The 20,510-nt window shown below is 41.2% G+C and overlaps 1 protein-coding gene across 3 annotated transcripts in view; it reads right to left on the reverse strand.

Annotated features, from left to right (window-relative positions):
• samd8 (sterile alpha motif domain containing 8) overlaps nucleotides 1–20,510 on the reverse strand; it is an 89,978-nt gene that overhangs the window by 39,450 nt on the left and 30,018 nt on the right. For 2 of the 3 annotated variants that reach the window (XM_059946838.1, XM_059946839.1), the window contains exon 2: nucleotides 1,045–1,626. The exons of the other annotated variant lie outside the window; for it this stretch is intronic. In XM_059946838.1, the coding sequence (XP_059802821.1) occupies nucleotides 1,045–1,619 (575 nt within the window). In that variant the 5' untranslated portion in view covers nucleotides 1,620–1,626. The remainder of the gene's footprint in view (nucleotides 1–1,044; nucleotides 1,627–20,510) is intronic. 3 annotated transcript variants of the gene reach the window in all.

Below are 20,510 nucleotides of genomic sequence, written 5' to 3' on the forward strand. Positions count from 1 at the left end.
ACAGTAAGTAAAACAATTCTGGGTTGTCTTACTGCCTTATTTCTCGTCAACTATCAGTGACAAAAATCACTGCTTTTTGAACACAAACACACACAACTGATACTATTTCACTGTAAGTATAGTGTAGTGCCTATGCGAATGCATGTGTCTGATGCAGGCTTGGTCTCCTGTCCCACTTAAGTGGTATAGTGTCCCAAATAAAGGGAACCCCAGCTATTTTCTCAATTAATATTTGTTCTTTAACAGTTGTCCCAAATAAGCAGCTGCCCCAATTAACTGATAGCCTAATAACCATAAATCACTGTATTTTGAAAAGAATGAAGACCATCTGCACAATGACAACAGCCACAATTCAGCATGTTTCTTGGAGGTGTCACAATTCATTCACCCAGTACATGGTCTCTGAAATAACTGGTTAATGATGATTCCATGTGTGCCTTTTTCCTGGCCTCTCTGCATAATTCAATATTTAAAGGTTCCAGCAAATGTGGATTCAAAGCAAAAGAATCCTAAGTTTCAATTTCCCCAAACAAAGTCAACAACTCTTGTAATTTAAAAAATTAAATGAGAAACACAGTTTGACCTCCTTTAAGATAAAACACTGGCATAGAGCAAACTTGTCACCAAACAGAAAAGAGTGATCAGGATTATCCAGAACAGCAGAAGTAGACTTCCCCATCACTCGACATTATCTAGACCAAAAACGTTCAAAATCAGAGATTACTCATCAGCATTCTGTTTTCTGTCTGCATATGTTTTAGAATTTGAATCAAAGCTGCTACAGGAATGCACTTAACATTGATCTCATTTATATAATGATTTAATGATAACAGAAAAAGGAGATTACAGATAAAATTATGACAAAAATACAAAACTGAAGTTTGCTGCAAACGATAAATGAACATCAATTTGCCTGGACACTTCAGAAGCACAAACCAACACACACATGCTGCTATTTCATGAAGTAACCAGCATGCTTTCCACTCACTGGGAGCAAATTTACTTAACAAATATTATTTAAATTTACCTTAACTTAATACTTACCTGTCCAAGAATATGTCTGGTAGGGGTGGATAAGTTTGCATGTCAGGGACACGCTCATGAACTATTACCATGACAATCGATGTAAACCCAAAGACTATGAATACATAAATAGAACTCAAAGCAGTCTTCCAGAACTCTGGGTCAAGCCGCCGTGTTTGATGCTTGTAGTATTTCCCATTCTGATATTGTTCAGTACTCAGGTCTCCAGCAGAACCACTGTCCCCAAGACGTTCCACACCATTACACTGACAGTCCTTGCTCTGTGCACAGTTAGTGGCACAGGCAACAGCACTAGGAAGGCATTCATCACTGGTGTAGCCCATCTCTGCCAACACATCTTTGTGCTGTTTCTGAAGTTTCCGAATAGATACCATTAATCTTTTAATATCACCCAGCACTTTCAGTTCTAAAGGTGGGCAGCGTAAATCGTATTCCGTCAAAGTTAGCAGGGCGACACCATCCAGTCTGTGCTTATTACATAGAAGATCAATGTATTCGCTGAAGCCTTCCTCCTTTAGCCACTTGGCTACATGTTTGCTGGTCCAGCGTCTAATATTAAACTGGCTTCCCGTCATGTTTCAACTGAAAAGAAACATAAAAAATTCTTAAACAAGAGAAACTCTGCAGATGCTAGAACTCAAAGCAACACACACAAAATGCTGGAGGAATTCAGTAGGTCAGGCAGCATCTATGGAAAAAAGTACAGTCAATGTTTTGGGCTGAGATCCTTCAGCAGGACTGGAGGAAAAAAAACATGCAGAGTAGATGAGGGATAGATGAGGAGAGATCCAGTCATCTTTTTTTCCTCCAGTCTTGCTGAAAGGACTCAGCCTGAAATGTCGACTATACTTTTTTCCCCATAGTTGCTGACTGGCCTGCTGAGTTCCTTCATCTTTTTGTGTATATTGCATAAAACGGTGTTAACTGTTTGGAACCATATATCGGACATGACAGAATTTCTATTGAAATGAAAAACATAATTAGATATTAAAAGATGAAGGATCCTCACTTAATTCAAGATAAGGCATGGTCCAAGTCATTCAAGGATAGAATGTTCCCAACTAGAAAGTGAATAGATATCTAGATATCACAGTTTTAGACTTATTAAAAAAAAGCTGAATGAAAATGGTCAACACATTTCCTTGAAGGAGGGGAATTCTGATTCTGATTCTGATTCATCCTGGTCTTCATCAATACATAGATGTTTAGTAAACCCAAAGCACATAAAACCAAATTCACATTTTAGAAACATTTTCCCAATTCCATTAGAAATGGCACAGCCATTCCCACCATAAAAGATAAATAAACTTGAAATGTGTATTTAACAAGATACTGTTGCAATTCAAAGTTTAAAATAACTTTGACTTTTGAAATCCAAAGTAAATTGATTATCAAGGTTCTGTACACATGTTACCATATACTCTGAGATTCATTTTCTTACAGGCATTTACAGGGGAAAATATAAATGCAATAGAATTTTACTAGAAACTATACACAAACAAAAACTGATGAACAACCAATGTGCGCTGTGTCAGTCATAGAGTCAGTTCAGAGTTGAAGTGAGTGAAAATCCATGCCAGAAGCCTAATGTTTGTAGGGTAATAACCAAAATTCCCTCTAATTTTTTTTTCACAGCTGCACAGACCAATAGTACTGTACTTCAAGTGCCTTTTTGTAATATGCATATATGAATATTTAGAATGAAAATTGAAAAAAATCATATGCTTCTGATTTTATTTGTTATTTGAAGGGTATAATGAAATACAGTACAAAAAAACTTTTATGTTTCTTAAACTTTTTCTAGCTACGTGACAATAAAGGCATGTTTCACTTACTGTGCAACCAAGCAGCTTAGAGGGAACAGTGATAACAGTGGCCTTTGACAAGGTGCCACACATGAGGCTACTGTAGCGGTGTGCTACATGCAGCGCTAAAATTACGACACGGAGTCGGTAACTGCAGTCGAAGGAAAAACTTTATTCGAAATCCTCAGCCTCACTTTTAAGCCTCCTTCAACCTGCCCCCCGTGGCACAGAGGCTCCAAAGCTCTGTGCTCGCAAACCCCCGTAGGCTATCTCCCTTAGCCGGAAAGCTGGCTAATTGTGAGCCGGTTCGGATGTGCCAGGAAATGGGTCGCCACACTACTTACCAAGTTAAGAGCCCATGGTATTACAGAAAAGTTACAAATATGGTTAGAGCATTGATGATTAGTAGGAGTCAGCAAATGGGAATAAAAGGATCCTTTTCTGGTTGGCTGCTAGTGACTTGTGGAGCTCCACAGGGGTTGGTATTGAGACCACTTCTTTTTATGCTGTATATAAATGATTTAGATGATGGAATAGGTGGCTTTGTCACCAAGTTTGCAGATGATACAAAAATTGGAGGAGGGGCAGGAAGTGTTGAGGAAACAAGGTAGGATGCAGAAGGACTTAAGACAGATTAGGAAACTGGGCAAGAAAGTGGCATATGAAAATGCACAGTCATGCACTTTGGTAGTAGAAATAAATGTATAGATTATTTTTTAAACAGGGAGAAAATACAGGAACGTGAGATGCAGAGGGACTTGGGAGACCTCATGCAGAACACCCTTAAGGTTAACTAGTCGGTAGAGTTGGTGGTGAGGAAGGCAAGTGCCATGTTAGCATTAATTTCAAGAGGTCTAGAATACAAGAGCAAGGATGTAATGCTGAGGCTTTATAAGGCACTGGTGATGCCTCACCTTCAATATTGTGAACAGTTATGGACAATTTTAGGATGTGGAATCTATGGAGAGGGTGCAGAGGAGATTTACCAGGATGTTGCCTGGTTTGGAGAATAAGTCATATGAAGCAAGGTTAGCAGAGCTGGGACTTTTCTCATTGGAGCGTAGAAGAATGAGAGGGGACTTGATAGAGGTCTACAAGATTATGAGAGGCATAGATAGGGTGGATAGTCATTACCTGTTTCCCAAAGCACCAACAGCAAACACCAGAGGGCATATGTACAAAATTAAGGGAGGGAAGTTTAGGGGAGACATCAGGGGTAAGTTTTTTTTACACAGAGGGTTGTGGGTGCCTGGAATGACTTGCCAGCGGTAGTGGTGGAGGCTAAAGCATTAGGGGCATTTAAGAGCCTCTTGGACAGGCACATGGATGAAAGAAAAATAGAGGGTTATGGGGCAGTGTGGGTGTAGTACTTTTTTTAAGGATTATATGGGTCGGCACAACATGGAGGGCTGAAGGGCCTGTACTGTGCTGTAGTGTTCAATGATTCTATGGGCCCCTCATCTTAGGAAAGACGTAAACACAAGGAAATCTGCAGATGCTGGAAATTCAAGCAACACACACAAAAAATGCTGGTGGAACGCTGCAGGCCAGGCAGCATCTAGATGCATCTTGTTTAGAAAAGATGTGTTGGCACTGGAGAGGGTCAAGAGAAAGTTCACAAGGATGATTCCAGGAATGAAAGGGCTATCATACGAGGAATGTTTGATGGCTCTGGGTCTGTACTCGCTGGAATTCAGAAGGATGATGGGGGATCTCATTGAAACCTTTCGAAAGTTGAAAGGCTTAGGCAGAGTAGATGTGGAAAGGATGATTCTCATGGTGAGAGAGTCTAGGACAAAAAGGCACAGCCTCAGGATAGAGGGGCGCCCTTTCAAAATAGAGATGTGGAGAAATTTCTTTAGGCAAAGGGTGGTGAATCTGCGGAATTTGTTGCCACATGCAGCTGTGGAGGCCAGGTCATTGGGTGTATTCAAGGCAGAGATTGATAGGTTCTTGATTGGTCATGGCATCAAGGGTTATGGGGAAACGACTGGTAACTGGGGTTGAGGAGGACATTTAAAAAAAATCAGCTATGATTTAATAGCAGAGCAGACTCGATTGACCAGATGGCCTAATTCTGCTCCCATGTCTTATGGTCTAACAACTGTTGCTGAACTTAGTTGTGTGAAATCTAAGGCTTCAGTATCTTCAGTATTCTGATGGTAGCAGTGAGAAGAGAGCATAGCCTGGATGGTGGGCAGTCTTTGAAAATGGATGCTGCTTTCTTCTGGCAATACTCCATGTAGATGTACTCAATGGTGGGGAGGGCTTCGCCTGTGATGGACTGGGCTGTATCCACCACTTTTTGTAGCCTTTTCTGTTCCTGGGCATTGGTGTTTCCATACCAGGTCATGATGCAACCAGCTAGGATACTTTCCACTGTGCATTTATAGAAATTTGCCAATGCTTTTAGTAACATGTTGAATCTATGAAAACTTCTAAGAAGTGGAGGGGCTTTCATGCCTTCTTTATAATGGCAATTATGAGCTGGTCCCAGAACACATCCTCTGATACATTGAAGCCAAGGAATTTAAAGCTACTGACCCTCTCTGTTTCTCTAATAAAGACCGGCTTATGGACTTCTGGCGTCTTTTTCTTGAAGTTGATAATCATTTCTTTGGTTTTGCTGACATTGTGTGAGAGGTTGTTGTGGCACCACTCAACCAGATTTTCAATCTCCCTCCTATATTATCACCACAGTAGTGTCATCAGCATTTATCAATGAGTTAGTATTTACTGGATGCCATCTTTGGAATTTTCCATAAACACCACCAAGTTTAGAATGCTAATATTTGTATCAAATATTCCAATTTACTACAAAGCCAGTTCTACTTCACAGTGAACCTAATAAAATCCATTGAACAAAGTAAAAAATAACTGGGTTGTTATCTCTTCTACTGGTTTTTATATCACGTATGACTCACTCTTCAATGAAACGCCACTCTCGGTCACAAATATTAAATCTAGCTAACACAAAACTTCATCTAATATCAATTTTAATGAAATATATTCATCATTAGAAATTCTGAATTACCCAGCAGTCAACAAAAATTTTATGGGAATCCTGGTCACAATTTAGACCATTAAATGTCAAGTCAAGTCAGGTCAACTTTTATTGTCATTTCAACCATAACTGCTGGTACAGTGCATAGTAAAAATGAGACAACGTTTTTCAGGACCATGGTGTTACATGACACAGTACAAAAAACTAGACCGAACTATGTAATAAAAAAAAAACAACATAGAGAAAGCTACACTGGACTGCATGAAGTGCACAAAACAACAGTGCAGGCATTACAATAAATAATAAACAGGACAGTAGTCCAGGCTCTGGGTATTGAGGAGTCTGATAGCTTGGGGGAAGAAACTGTTACATAGTCTGGTCGTGAGAGCCCAAATGCTTCGGAGCCTTTTCCCAAATGGCAGGAGGGAGAAGAGATTGTATGAGGGGTGTGTTGGGGTATTGAAAACACATCACACATGTGTGATGGGGTATTGAAAAGACGGACTATACTAGGGAAAGGGACAATACCACTGACAGTAATTCAGTGATGGATGGATAGGAAGAACCATGAATCTTGATCAGTTACCTTTGCATTCTGTCCTCTGTAATATTCCTTCCTAAAACTCTCCCTCTACATAAATTCTGACTCCTATTTATAAACATTCCCTCTTGACCTCACATCTATCCAATTCCACAACTCTTTCCTCACCAGAATCCCATATTCCATATTTCCAATTTTCAGTTCATCCAAAACTCACTGCCACACCTCACTGTCTTCAGTTGGGGGATTGGGAAACAACCTTAAATTCTGTTCATGCTTAATTCCATTCAAGTTTTTCTTTTTTTTTGACCTTTTCCAATCCTATAATCTTCCAGTTATCTGCATTGAGTTTGAACCTGTCATTACATACGTCAAGTCTGTGATTACATACACTGGGCCTGCCATTACACCCCACAAACCTACCTTTCCTTTTGCAGATACACAGTGGGCATCTATGGAGGGTTATGACCAGTTGATATTTCTGGCTGAGACCCTATTTGCTGAATCCCCCCCAACATTTTGAGTGTGCCACTCCAGATTTCCAGAATCTCCCATCATCAATTCATGGGTGCTTGGACAATGGAAGCACACACCTCGAAGTGTAATCCGGATCCAGAGGGATTATGAGCTTTTGTCATTGTCTGCTTTATACTTTGTTTATTGTTGACAATGTTTCTGGAGAGTTTTTACTGAAACGAAGTAATAGCATTTTGTGAACCAGCAGTAAAATAGATCCAAGCTGCAACATCTGTCGACGCTGTGGAGGCCAGTTCGTTGGGAGTATTTAAGGTGGAAATTGATAGGATTAGTCACAGTATCAAATATTACGCGGAGAAGGCCGGGGAGTGTGGTTAAGGAGGGGATAAAAATAGGATCAGCCATGATTGAATGGCAGAACAGTCTTGATGTGTCAAATGGCCCAATTCTGCTCTTATGTCCTATGGTCAGTTGCCCTGTGATCATGTGAGTTTCCTCTTGTGTTGTGTGTGGAGCTGGACAGTCTTCCCTCTGATCCTGAGGGTTTCCTCCTGTGCTGTGTGTGGACCTGGTCAGTCACCCGTCTGATGATGTGGATTTCCTCCGAATGCTCTGGTTTCCTCCTATGCTGCGTAGACCTGAGATCATGTGGGTTTCCTCTGGGCGCTCTAGCTTCCTCCTGTGCTGTGTGTGGACTTGGTCAGTTGCCCCTGTGACCATGTAGGTTTCTTCCAGGTGCTCTGGTTTCTCAAGTTCCAAAGACTTGCACACTGGTGGGCTAAGTGGTATAAATGGGCGGTGTAATCTGGGGAGGTGATGGAAATGTGACAGGAATAGAACCAGATTGAATGTAGGATCCATATGAGAGTGCAAAGAGTCTAAACAAAAAGAGCCAACAGAGCCTGTTTCAGTGCTGAGAGATTAGTAGTTTTAATGCAAAATGAGGGATTTATAAATATATTAAGAGCCAAAGTGTAACTAGAGAGTGAATAGGTGCTCTTAAGGATCAGTGTTGTCATCAGTATGTAGAGCCACAGGGGACAGGCAGTGTCAAACTATAAGATTCAAGATAGTTTAATGTCATTTCCAGTACACAAGTATAAAGGATAACGAAATAATTGTTACTGGCTCCAATGCACAAAAAATACACAAAGTACTCAGTAATTTAAAAAAAAACACTAAATATAACTGCGTAAGATAGCTTAAATACATAGATTGATTATATGTCCATAAAGTGATACAAGGAGTGTCTGTACATATGGTGACTCTGACAGGAAATGATAGTGACGGTTGGGGCTATGGAGGGGTATGTTAGTGGGTGGAATTTTTGATCAGTTTCACCGGTTGGGAAAATAACTGTTTTTGAGTTTAACGGTCTTGGCATGAATGCTGTGTAGCCTCTTCTCTGAGTGGGACGAACAGTTTATGAGCAGGGTTGGTGGGATCCTTCATGATGTTACTGTCCCTTTTCTGGCACCTTTCTGTATATGGGTTTTCCCCACTATCCGAAGGTACAGCATTCCTATTAAACCATTCGTAAGCTGAAATGGCATAAAGCAAAGAAGCAATTACCATTAATTTAGATGGGAAAAGTTTTTGAGCGTTCCCAGACCCAAAAAATAACCTACCAAATCATACCAAATAGCACATAAAACCTGAAATAACACTAACATATAGTAAAAGCAGGAATGATAATGATAAATACACAGCTATATAAAGTAGAAATAATGTATGCAGTGTAGTTTCACTTACCAGAATCGGGAAGATTGAGCCAAAACCATTTTGTAGAAAAAAAAACTGGCATGTACACGCATGCATACATACATGCACGCGCACACACCTGTCCGTGCAAGGCTTCACGGTCATGGTAGTCTTTCTTGGGGTAAACACAAGTTTAAAGCGGGCATCTTTTTTCGTAAAAGCGAAAATCATCTTTCAGTTAGCAAAAACAGGTACTAATGTAAGTCTTTCGTAAAAGCAAAGTTTGTAAAGCGAACATTTGGAAAGCGGGGGACGCCTATACTTGTCCTTGATGTTGGGTTGGCTGATATCAGTTATGCACCGTGCAGTTTTGATCTCCTGTTATAAGGCCTTCACACAGTGCCGCAGTGCAGTCAGAATGGGGAAACGTGAATAGTAAATCTGACAACAGCCCATCTGACCACAACACTTGCAATTGGCTGTAACTTTCAAACATGAAAGCAGTCACAGAAACAATTTCAACTAGTTTCAATTCTTCAAGTTTTGAACTTCATCTCCACATAAACCTGACTGATACAGCTAACCAAAGTCTGTCAACTCTGACTTCAATCTCTCTTTCAGATTCCACAGTTCACTTTTGATTTACCCAAATATCATACAGAGGAATATTTCAGACACCAATTAAATTTTTACTAGATTTACGGCGTTATCTTGTCAAGAACTAATGTATCATTTACAGTTGCAAGAAAAAGTTTGTGAACCCTTTGCAATTGCCTGGTTTTCTAAATTAATTACTCATAAGATGTGATCTGATCTTCATCTAAGTCACAATAATAGGCAAAAACAATCTACCTAAACTATAACACGCAAACAACTGTATTTCACGTCAATACTGAGTACTCCACTTAACACAATCACAGTTTAGCTTCAAAAAATATGTGAACCTCTGGGGTCATATCTTCTACAAAACCTATTTGGGAGCTAGGTGTTCCAATCTCTAAGATTGGAGGTGTGGGTTATAGAGGTGGCAAGACACAAAAAGTCAGGTTACTGACAGCCTGCTCTTCTCAAGAAAGATCTGCTTATGTCCACCCTGCCTCGACTAAAACAACTTTCAGGGTATCTTAGAAGAATTGTAGATGCTGGAAAAGACTTAAAAAGCATTTCTAAAGTGATTATCAGTCCATAGTAAGAGAAACTGTCTAAAAATGGAGGAAATCCAGTACTGTTCCTACTCTCCCTAGAAATAGGCTTCCTGCAAAGATCACACCAGTTTCAACATACAAGAGTTCAAGTCAAGTCAAGTCAACTTTTATTGTCATTTCGACCATAACTGCTGGTACAGTGCATGATGAGACAACCTTTCTCAGGACCATGGTGTTACATGACACAGTACAAAAAACTAGACTGAACTACGTAATAAAAAAAAACAGAGAAAGCTACTCTAGACTACAGACCTACACTGGACTACATAAAGTGCACAAAAACAGTGCAGGCATTACAATAAATAATAAACAGGACAGTAGGGCAAGGTGTCAGTCCAGGCTTCGGGTATTGAGGAGTCTGATAGCAGGGTCTTGATATGTCTCATGCACATACTTTTTCCAGCCTGGAGTGGAATGATTAAATAATGTGTTCAATAAAGACATGAAACATACAAATGCTTGTGTGTTATTATTTTAGGCATATTGTGTTTGTCTATTTTTGTGACTTAGATGAATATCAGACCATATTTTATGAGTAATTAATGCCGTAAACCTGGCAAAGGGTTCACAAACTTTTTCTTGCCACTATAGAAGCTACAGGTACAAACTTTAACCATATCAATGTCTGTAGCAGATAGACAATGAGAGAATTGATATGTGAGAATTATCATTGAGACTCATGTCCAAGGAAAGTAAATAGATTGGAGGGCTTGAAATTCAAGTAGCTTAATTGAGATAACATATTAACTTTCTAGTTTAGTATTTCCAATTGCACCTCATCTAAACAGCATCATACTGTAACCAGACATGGGAAGTGAAGGTCATCACACATACTGCTTGGCAAAAAGGTACATTACACAGGACAAGTGGCCACACATATTCATATACTTCTATCTTTCTCAAACAGAATATGATTTACAAAGTTAGCATTACTTAACCACTCTCCGTAGAAATCTACTTACATCTTCCCCCCCCCCCCCCCCACCCCACCTGGTTATCCTAGCCCAGATTAGGTCATAAAGACAAGAATATAAATATCAGGAACAAAACTGCATCAAAATGTAGAATTTAACATAATAGGCTAATCTAGCACTAGCCAAGGCAGTTAAATTGAAAGCTAGAGTGCGTGACCCACACTGAGAAAGTAGAACACTGCAGCACACAGTTTCTATTTATGAAGATAAGAGATTTTTAAGAAAAGATGGGTGGAGGGGGGGGAAGAACATGTAGATTCAGGAACAGTGTGCAAGAGGGCCAGAGAATTATACAGTTGATGAGAAGACAATGGGAAACATTGAACAAGGGATGTAAATATTGGTCAGTGGCTTAACCCCTCACCTCAAATTAGCTGCACCAATTGACTATACACCTGGCATTGGGGAGTTCAGTATCCGTGTTCTAGTTGTTAACTATTTTATTTTATTTAGAGATACAGCATGGAATAGGCTCTTTCAGCCCACTGAGCCACATTGGCAAGCAACCCCTGATTTAACTCCAGCCTAATCACGGGACAATTTATAAATGACCAACTAAATCTGAACTTCGATGCTCCAAGCTGTAATATCATCGTGCTAACTGCTATGCTACTGTGGCACCCCGCAATAAGTGTGTTATCCTCAAATCTGGTCACTCCTCACCAAGAGTCTTACACAGGATGGAATAATTTACTTTAGACCAATGACAAAATACAATTACCATATTGTAGCAGTGTGCTACACGCAGCGCTGAAATAAAGACACGGAGTCGGTAAACTGCAGTTAAAAAAGATTTTATTCAAACTTCGCGGCCTCGCTTTAAAGCTCCCTGATCCCGCCTTCCCCAGGCGCGGATGCTGTAGGGGGCACGTATTCACAGTACTGTCCCGCACGCGGATGCTGTAGGGGGCACGTATTCACAGTCCCGCACGGGCTTTTCCCTTTGTTGGTGAAGCAGACTTGGCGCCCTTTTGGGACTGGCCTTTATGACGGCGCGCTGGCTATTTGTGAGCCGGTTCAAGTGCGCTAGGAAGTGGGTCGCCACAATATAACCATATAACAATTACAGCACGAAAACAGGCCATCTCGGCCCTTCTAGTCCGTGCCGAACGCTTACTCTCACCTAGTCCCACTGACCCGCACTCAGCCCATAACCCTCCATTCCTTTCCTGTCCATATACTTATCCAATTTTACTTTAAATGACAATACTGAACCTGCCTCTACCACTTCTACTGGAAGCTCATTCCACACAGCTACCACTCTCTGAGTAAAGAAATTCTCCATAGTGCTACCCTTAAACTTTTGCCCCCAACTCTCAAATCATGTCTTGTTTGAATCTCCCCTACTCTCAATGGAAAAAGCCTACCCACGTCAACTCTATCTATCCCCCTCATTATTTTAAATACCTCTATCAAGTCCCCCCTCAACCTTCTACGCTCCAAAGAATAAAGACCTAACTTGTTCAACCTTTCCCTGTAACTTAGGTGCTGAAACCCAGGTAACATTCTAGTAAATCCTCTCTGTACTCTCTCTATTTCGTTGACATCTTTCCTTTAATTCGGTGACCAGAACTGTACGTAATACTCCAAATTCGGCCTTACCAATGCCTTGTACAATTTTACCATTACATCCCAGCTCCTATACTCAATGCTCTGATTTATAAAGGCCAACATACCAAAAGCTTTCTTCACCACCCTATCACAAATTGTTGTTTTAGGGCAAACATCACTCATGCTGCAGCCACACTTTACACAAACACTGCGAGATACAAGAGAAGCACAAGGTCAGATGGGCTCCAGCATGAAATCTGTGCATATTTGCTATCACTGATTAAGACAGAATCTTAAATTCGTCACCGTTTCACTTGATATAATGGCTTCAGTAAAGTATGTTTCAACTTGTTACAAACTATTTTCCTTGCCTGGACTCAATTCAAGCAAGATATTTTTCCTCACTCTCTGTATCCTTAACTTGATAAATGTATTTACAATTTACAACAGATGGTCAGCTTAACTTGCTGCCACAGAATCAAAATGTACCTCAAAATCAAACCTCCCACCATTCCAATTTCCTCCTTGGCAACTCAATAAAGTCAGAATATTCGCTAATGGGAAATTGTCAAATGCAATTCACATGCACCAAACTGATACTGGTGTACGGATTTTATATTTTATATTTAGTATTTTCACATTGTCCTCAGACTCACATACACAAGATCCAAACTCCACCAGGACAAACTCCAGCTTGTTTTTTTAAGGTAAGGTAAACATTTCAACATGTTCATTCTGTACAGAATATGTTAAACAGTGAATATAGGTAAAGTAGGGGCCTGGGTGATCTGGAACCTAATGTAATCATAGCCAATACAAATCCAACCCAACCCTGAGTACAAACTCAGGGAAAGAGATCCAAGATGGTGGCGCGACGCAGCTTGCAGCGGCCACTCCGGAACTGATTATCTGTTATTTGTGAAGTGGTGTGCCGTGCGCAATCATAATCAATTGAAAACGGACGTGGAAGCACGGAGAAACATCGGGAAATCTCCAGGAAGACCTTCTTCATTGCTGCTGCTGCTATGAGGTCCAGGACTCTGCTGGGAAGAACAGGCCCCCAGTCGTCCGAGTCGCGTTGCCAATGGCCATTGGCAGGGCCGTCTTAATACGCTCGGTAGAGGATGGTGCTCAGAGAAGCTGTGCTGGAGGGGACGGTCGTCAGCTCGGAGTTTCGACGGACTCAGGTCGCTTTCGGTGTGTGCTGTGTCTGCGAGGCAGGTTTCAACGGAGCTTCCATTGTGTGCTGCGTCTGCGAGGCTGAGTCGGGCGGCACCTTGGCACCAAGTCCATAGCGGGGGTACTCCCTTCTGCCGCCGCCTGAGTCTGTCGGGACCCTGGGGACTTGTGGAAACTGTGGTGATTTCTTTTGAACTTACAGTCCTTTAACATCTTGGACTATTTTTACTGTGCTGATAGTCTGTTTTTTTTTTATCAATTATGCTATTGTTTGCACTGTTGTAACTATATATTGTAATTATGTGGTTTTGTGCAGGTCTTGTAGCTTTAGTTTTTGGTCTTGTTTTTAGTTTTTGTCTGGTGGATTTGGAGCTCCTTTCTGGGGAATGCGCTAGACGGTAGCGCGATATTAATACGCAGCAGCCTCTCCGGACTCTGGATTGGGGATTACCAAACGTTATGTGGATTTTCTGGTGTAGTCTGTTTTGTCATATGCTTTTATGATATCATTCTGGGGGAACATTGTCTCATTTTTTAACTGCATTGCATTTGTGGTTTCTAAATGACAATAAACTGAATCTGAAACTAAGGTACATGCAGGACTCTAGGCTTGGCATTAACGTTCCAAAATTTGGCCAAAATGTTGAAGATTCTCATCTATCCCATACGCAAATAACTCCACCTGTTTGTCTGAGGCAAATGTGGGAAAACATTCCCCAATTTTGAGTAACCTTTCAGTCTTACTGTACACACGAGCACTACAGATGCTGCAGATGGGAGGGAACGTACAAAAAGCTGCAGGTCGGGCAGTATCTGTGGAGAGAAATGGCCTGTCAACATTCCAGGGTCTCAATATGGTTTATATCACCATCTGAATATGGCACTGAGGCAAACTTGAAACAGATGCCCACAGAAACAAAAGTCTGGTCAAACTCTCACTAGCATTCTCTTACACCAACCATCAAACCTATCACTGAGTCAAACCTGGCTAAATAAAACACACAAGTCTGGTTCTGGTTGGTAGACTATCCTGATCTTCAAGAAAACTTGAATCCAATTCCCAGGAAACACCCCACTCACTCCCTTACTAAAATATCAGACCCTACCACTGACAAACTTGAAATGAACACCCACAGATATCACCCACCCGCCCTAGGTCACATCCCTCAACTGCTCACCAAACAAACATCTCATGCAGCTGCCATCAGCTTTCAGGTGGTGGAAATTCAACTCAACTAAGATCAAAAAGTAGAGGTCAATACCATTCTATCCCTAATCAGATTACTAAAGCACACACAAATGTAGCGCAGTATCAGCAACTTGTTCCAAAGTCCCTTGGATACACACTGTTCTCATCTGTGCAACAATGACTTCTCCCTTCAGCAATCTACCTGAGCAAAGGACAAAAGATACACTTTTAATAGCACAGAACACTTATCAGCAATTTCAGCCATCCTGCTCATGAAGGAACCTTGGGACTTTGGAACAAATTGCCTTATTCTTCCACCCTGTACACAATGTGTCATGCTGTAATCTACATTATTCATTGATATCATCCATTATATAATGGGATCAAACATATTTAGGGGTGTTCACAGGTTTGGTATTTGTAACCCAGGGATAGTCCGTAGCTGGGGACCAAGCACCGCTCTGTTTGTACCCAACTAGACACAGTCAGACCGATGAGGATCTTGTAATTTCTCTATATTTTCAGTTCACCAGCTTCACACCAGTAGGCTACCCCCAATATCAGATGTGCCATCTTCACACTATTATGCTGCCCCTGAGATCAGATGTGCCAGTTTTCTCAGTGAGAAAAGGTCTCTGGTTTCTCTGAGGGATTTCAACAGTTAGAAGATGCAGATGTTGTTCTTGGATCAGCAAAGATTGAGAACTCCTTCCGAATGCACTGTTCTCTACTTTCTCCGCACTAATCCTAACTTCACCATCAAACCTGCAGATAAGAGGAGTGCCCACCCACTGAGGTCAAATTAACGGGTCGATAATTTCCTTTCTGCAGCCTTTCTCCTTTCTTAAAGAATGAAGTGACATCTGCAATTTTCCAGTCATCTGGCACCATGCCAGAGTCCAATTATTTTTAAAAGATCATTACTAATGCCTCCACAGTCTCTACCACTACCTCTTTCAGAAACCTTGGATACAGTTCATCTGGTCTGGGTGACCTATGTATCCTTAGGTCTTTCAGCTTTTTGTATGGTCATGCACTTTGGTGGAAGAAATAAACGGGCTGACTATATGGGGAGAGAAAGGGACCGAGGAGTCCTTGTGCAGGATACCCTAAAGGTTAACCTTCAGGTTGAGTCAGTGGTGTAGAAGGTGAATACAATGTTGGCATTCATTTCTAGAGGTGCAGAATATAAGAGCAGGGATGTGATGTTGAGGCTCCATAAGGCACGTGTGAGACCACACTTGGAGTATTGTGTGCAGTTTAGGGCTCCTTATTTTAGAAAGAATATACTGACATTGGAGAGAGTTCAGAGAAGATTCACGAGAATCATTCCAGGAATGAAAGGGTTACTGTATGAGGAATGTCTGGCAGCTCTTGGGCTATATTCCCTGGAGTTCAGGAGAATGAACAGGGATCTCATAGAAACATTCCAAATGTTAAAAGGTCTGAACAGATGAGATATGGCAAAGTTATTTTTCATGGTAGGGGATTCTAGGACAAGAAGGCACGACTTCAGGATTGAAGAATGTCCATTTAAAACAGAGATGCGGAGAAATTACTTTGGTCAGAGGGTGGTAAATCTGTGAAATCTGTTGCCAAGAGTGGCTGTGGAGGCCAAGTCATTGGGAGCATTTAAGGCAGATATAGATAGGTTCTTGATTAGCCAAGGAATCAAAGGGTATGGGGAGAAAGCAGGGGAGTGGGGATGACTGGAAAAATTGGATATGCCCATGTTTGAATGGCGGAGTGACTCAATGGGCTGAATGGCCTTCATCTGCTCCTATATCTTATGGTGTTATAAATAAAATATGTGAAAAAAACAAATGTCAATATTTGATAAGGGTTTCTGTATGGGTGGGCTTCTAGAAAGACAGGAAGGAGAGGGGTGTAGTATCAGATTGTATAAACATTTACACAGTATTGCAGGTACATTGGTAAAACATTCAGTAAACAATGTCAATGACTTAGATAATGGAATTGATGGCTTTATGGCAAAGTTTGCAGATGATAGGAAGATAGGTGGAGGGGTAGGTAGTGCTGAGGAAGTAAAGTGATTACAGAAGGACTTAGACAAATTGGGAAAAATGACCAAAAAAGTGGTAGATGGAATACAGTGCAACACACACTTCCTGCTGAAACGTCAACTGTACTCTTTTCCAAGATGCTACCTGGCCTGTTGAGTTCCTCCAGTATTTTGCGTGTGTTGCTCATATTCCCAGCATCTGCAGAGTTTCTCTCGTTTGAGATGGAATATAGTTTTGGGAAATGTATGACAATGCATTTTAGTAAAAGGAATAAAAATGGGGAAAGAACTCAAATATCAGAGGTGCAAGGGATCTTAGAAGTCCTCATGCAGGACTTCCAGAAGGTTAATTTACAGGTTAGCACTCTTATTGAAGGATGAGATCAGGGCGATAGTGAGAGATGATATAAGAGCTAAGGAGCAGAATGCTGAATCCATCTGGGTAGAGATTAGAAATAGTAAGGGGAAAGAAAATATCACTGGTGGGAGTTGTCTATTGGCCACCGAATAATAGCATTACAGAGGCACAGACAATAAGCAGAGAAATATCTGAGACATGAAAGAATGGAACAGTAGTTATCATGGGGTACTTTAATATGCACATAGATTGGGTGAATCAAGTCGGTCAAGGCAGTCTTGAAGAGGACTTCACAAAATGCATCCGTGATGGCTTTCTTGAACAGCATGTTATTAAACCTACAAAGGAACATACCATCTTAGATCTGGTCCTGTGCAATGGGACAGGTAAAATTAGTGAGGGATCTTGTAGTTAGGGATCCTCTTGGGAAGAGTGATCACAGTATGATTGAATTTCTCATACAAATGGAGGGTGCAATAGTTCAATCTAAAACCAGTGTATTATGCCTAAACAATGGAGACTACAATGGGATGAGGGAGGATTTGGCTAGTGTAGACTGGTAAGCAGGTTATACGGTAGAACAGCTGAGGAAATGGAAGACTTTCAGAGATTTTTCACTGTGCTCAACAAAAGTATATTCCAGTTAAAAGCAAGGACAGCAAGGGTGGGGAGAGCCAGCCTTAAGTAACTAAGGAAATAAAGGGAAGCATCAAATTAAAAGCTCGTGCATACAGAGTGGCCAAGAGTAGTGGGAAACTAGAAGATTGAGAAAACTTTAAAAAGCAACAAAGTACCACTAAGTGAGCAATAAAGAAAGGGAAACTAGATTATGAAAATAAACTAGCCAAAATATAAAAACGGATAGTAAAAGTTTTTATAACTATATAAAGTGGAAAAGGGTGTCTGAAGTAAATGTAGGTTCCTTGGAGGACGAGAAGGGGAAATTGATATTGGGTAATTAGGAAGTGGCTGAGGCTTTGAATGAGTATTTTGTGTCGGTCTTCAAGGTGGAGAACACATCTAACATGCCAAAGAAAAATGTCATAGATGCGATGGCAGGCGAGGACCTCGATACAAAAGCTATCACTAAAGAGGCATTGTTGAGCAAACTTGTGAGCCTGAAGACAGATAAATGCCCTGGTCCTGGTGGAATGCATCCCAGGGTACTGAAAGAAATGGCACAAGTTATAGTAGAGGCTTTGGTGATGTTTTATCAAAATTCTCTGGATTCTGGGCAGGTTCCAGCAGATTGTAAGATGGCAAATGTCACACCACTATTCAAAGAAGGATGTTGGCAAAAGGCAAGTAACTATAGGCCAGTTAAGTTTAACATCTGTTGTTGGGAAAATGCTTAAAGCTATCATTAAAGATGCAATAACAAGGCATCTGGAAAGAAATGGATCCATCAGGCAGACACCGCATGGATTCAGCAAAAACAGGTCCGGTTCGACAAACTTCCTGGAGTTCTTTGAGGATATAATGAGCACAGTGGATAGAGGGGAACAGATAAATGTTACTTTTCTTGGAGTTCCAGAAGTATTCAATCAGGTGCTATATAAAAGACTTATACATAAGGTAAGGATGCAAGAGTTGTGGGTGATGTATTAGCATGGATAGAGGATTGGTTAACTAATAGAAAGTAGAGAGTTGGGATACACGGGTGTATATCTGGTTGGCAATCAGTGGTGAGCAGTGTGCCACAGGTGCCGGTGCTGGGCCCGCAACTGTTCACGATATACATTAACAATCTGGAAGAGGGGACCGAGTGTAGTATATCTAAATTTGCTGATTCTAAATTGAGTTGAAAAGCAAATTGTGCAGAAAATACGGAGAGCCTACAAAGAGATATAGATAGACTAAGTGAGTGGGCAAGGGTCTGGCATTTGGAGTACAATATTGGTAAATAAGAGGTCATCCACTTTGGAAGGGAAAATGAAGAGCAGATTATTATTTAGGTAGTAAAAATTGTAGCATGCTATTGTACAGAGGGGCTTGGGAGTGCTTGTGCATGAATCACAAAAGGTTGGTCTACAGGTACAGCAGGCTAGCAAGAAGGCAAATGGAATGCTGGCCTTCATTGCTAGAGGGATTGAATTTAAGAGCAGGGAGGTTATGCTGCAACTGTGCAGGGTTCTGGTGAGACTGCACCTGGAGTACTGCTTGGAGTCTCATCTCCTTACTTGAGGTAAGATATACTGGCTTTGGAGCAGAGATGAGGGGGTTAGACTAGGAGGAAGGATTGAGTCGCCTGGGACTGCACTCGCTGGAATTCAGAAGAATGAGAGGAGATCTTATAGAAACATATAAAATTATGAAAGCAATAGATAAGATAGAGGCAGGAAAGTTGTTTCCACTGGTAGGTGAGAGTAGAACTAGGGGACATAGCCTCAAGATTCATGGGAGTGGATTTAGGATGAAGATGAGGAAGAACTGCTTTTCCCAGATAGTGGTGAATCTGTGAAATTCTCTAATCTGATTAAGCAGTGGAGACTACCTCAGTAAATATATTTAAGACAAGGTTAGATAGATTTTTGCATAGTAGGGGAATTAAGGGTTATGGGGAAAATGCAGGTAGGTGGAGGTGAATCCGTGGCCAGATCAGCCATGATCTTATTGATTGGTAAAGCAGGCTTGTCTACTCCTGCTCCTATTTCTTATGTTCTTATGTACACTGAGTCTGTGGTAAAAAAAAAGGCAAATGCAATGTTGGCATTCAGTTCAAGGAGAATAGTATATTAAATCAAGGAGATAATGCTGAGGCTTTACAAGACGCTAGTCAGGCCTCACTTGGGAGCATTGTCAAAAATTTTGGGTCCTATGTTGTCATGGGAGGGAGTCCAGAGGAGGCTCACGAGGATCATTCCAGAAATGAAGGGGTTAACATATGAGGAACATTTGGCTGCTATGGGTCTGTACTTACTGGACTCACTGGAATTTAGATGAATGCCCAGGGGTGGGGGATGGATCTAACTGAAACCTACTAAAAGTTGAAAGGACTAGATAGGGTCAATGTAGAGAGGATGTTTCCCATGGTAAGAGTGTCCAGAACTGGAGGGGCAGCCTCAAAATTGAGAGGCGACCCTTTAGAACAGAGGTAAGGGGGATTTTTTTTTTAGCCAGAGAGTAATGAATCTATTGAATGCTCTGCCACAGACAGCTGTGGAGACTAAGACCATGGGTATATTTAAAGCGAAAACCGAGAGTTTCCTGATAGGTCAGGGCATCAGAAGTTCTGGTGAGAAGGCAGGTGTATGGGGTTGAGTGGGATCAGGGTTCAGCCATAATGGAATGGCAGAACAGACTCTGTGGGCTGAATGGCCTAATTCTGCTCCTATGTCTTATGGCCATCTCCAACAAGCATGTGTAACCACTTATCTTTAACAGCCATGGCATTACCATCATAGAGCTCCCCCATCAACAATGGCATGAGGTGGGGTTCATTTTTAATCACAAACTTAA

The sequence above is a fragment of the Hypanus sabinus genome, chromosome 21 (assembly GCF_030144855.1).
Source record: "Hypanus sabinus isolate sHypSab1 chromosome 21, sHypSab1.hap1, whole genome shotgun sequence".
NCBI classification, from domain to species: Eukaryota; Metazoa; Chordata; class Chondrichthyes; order Myliobatiformes; family Dasyatidae; genus Hypanus; species Hypanus sabinus.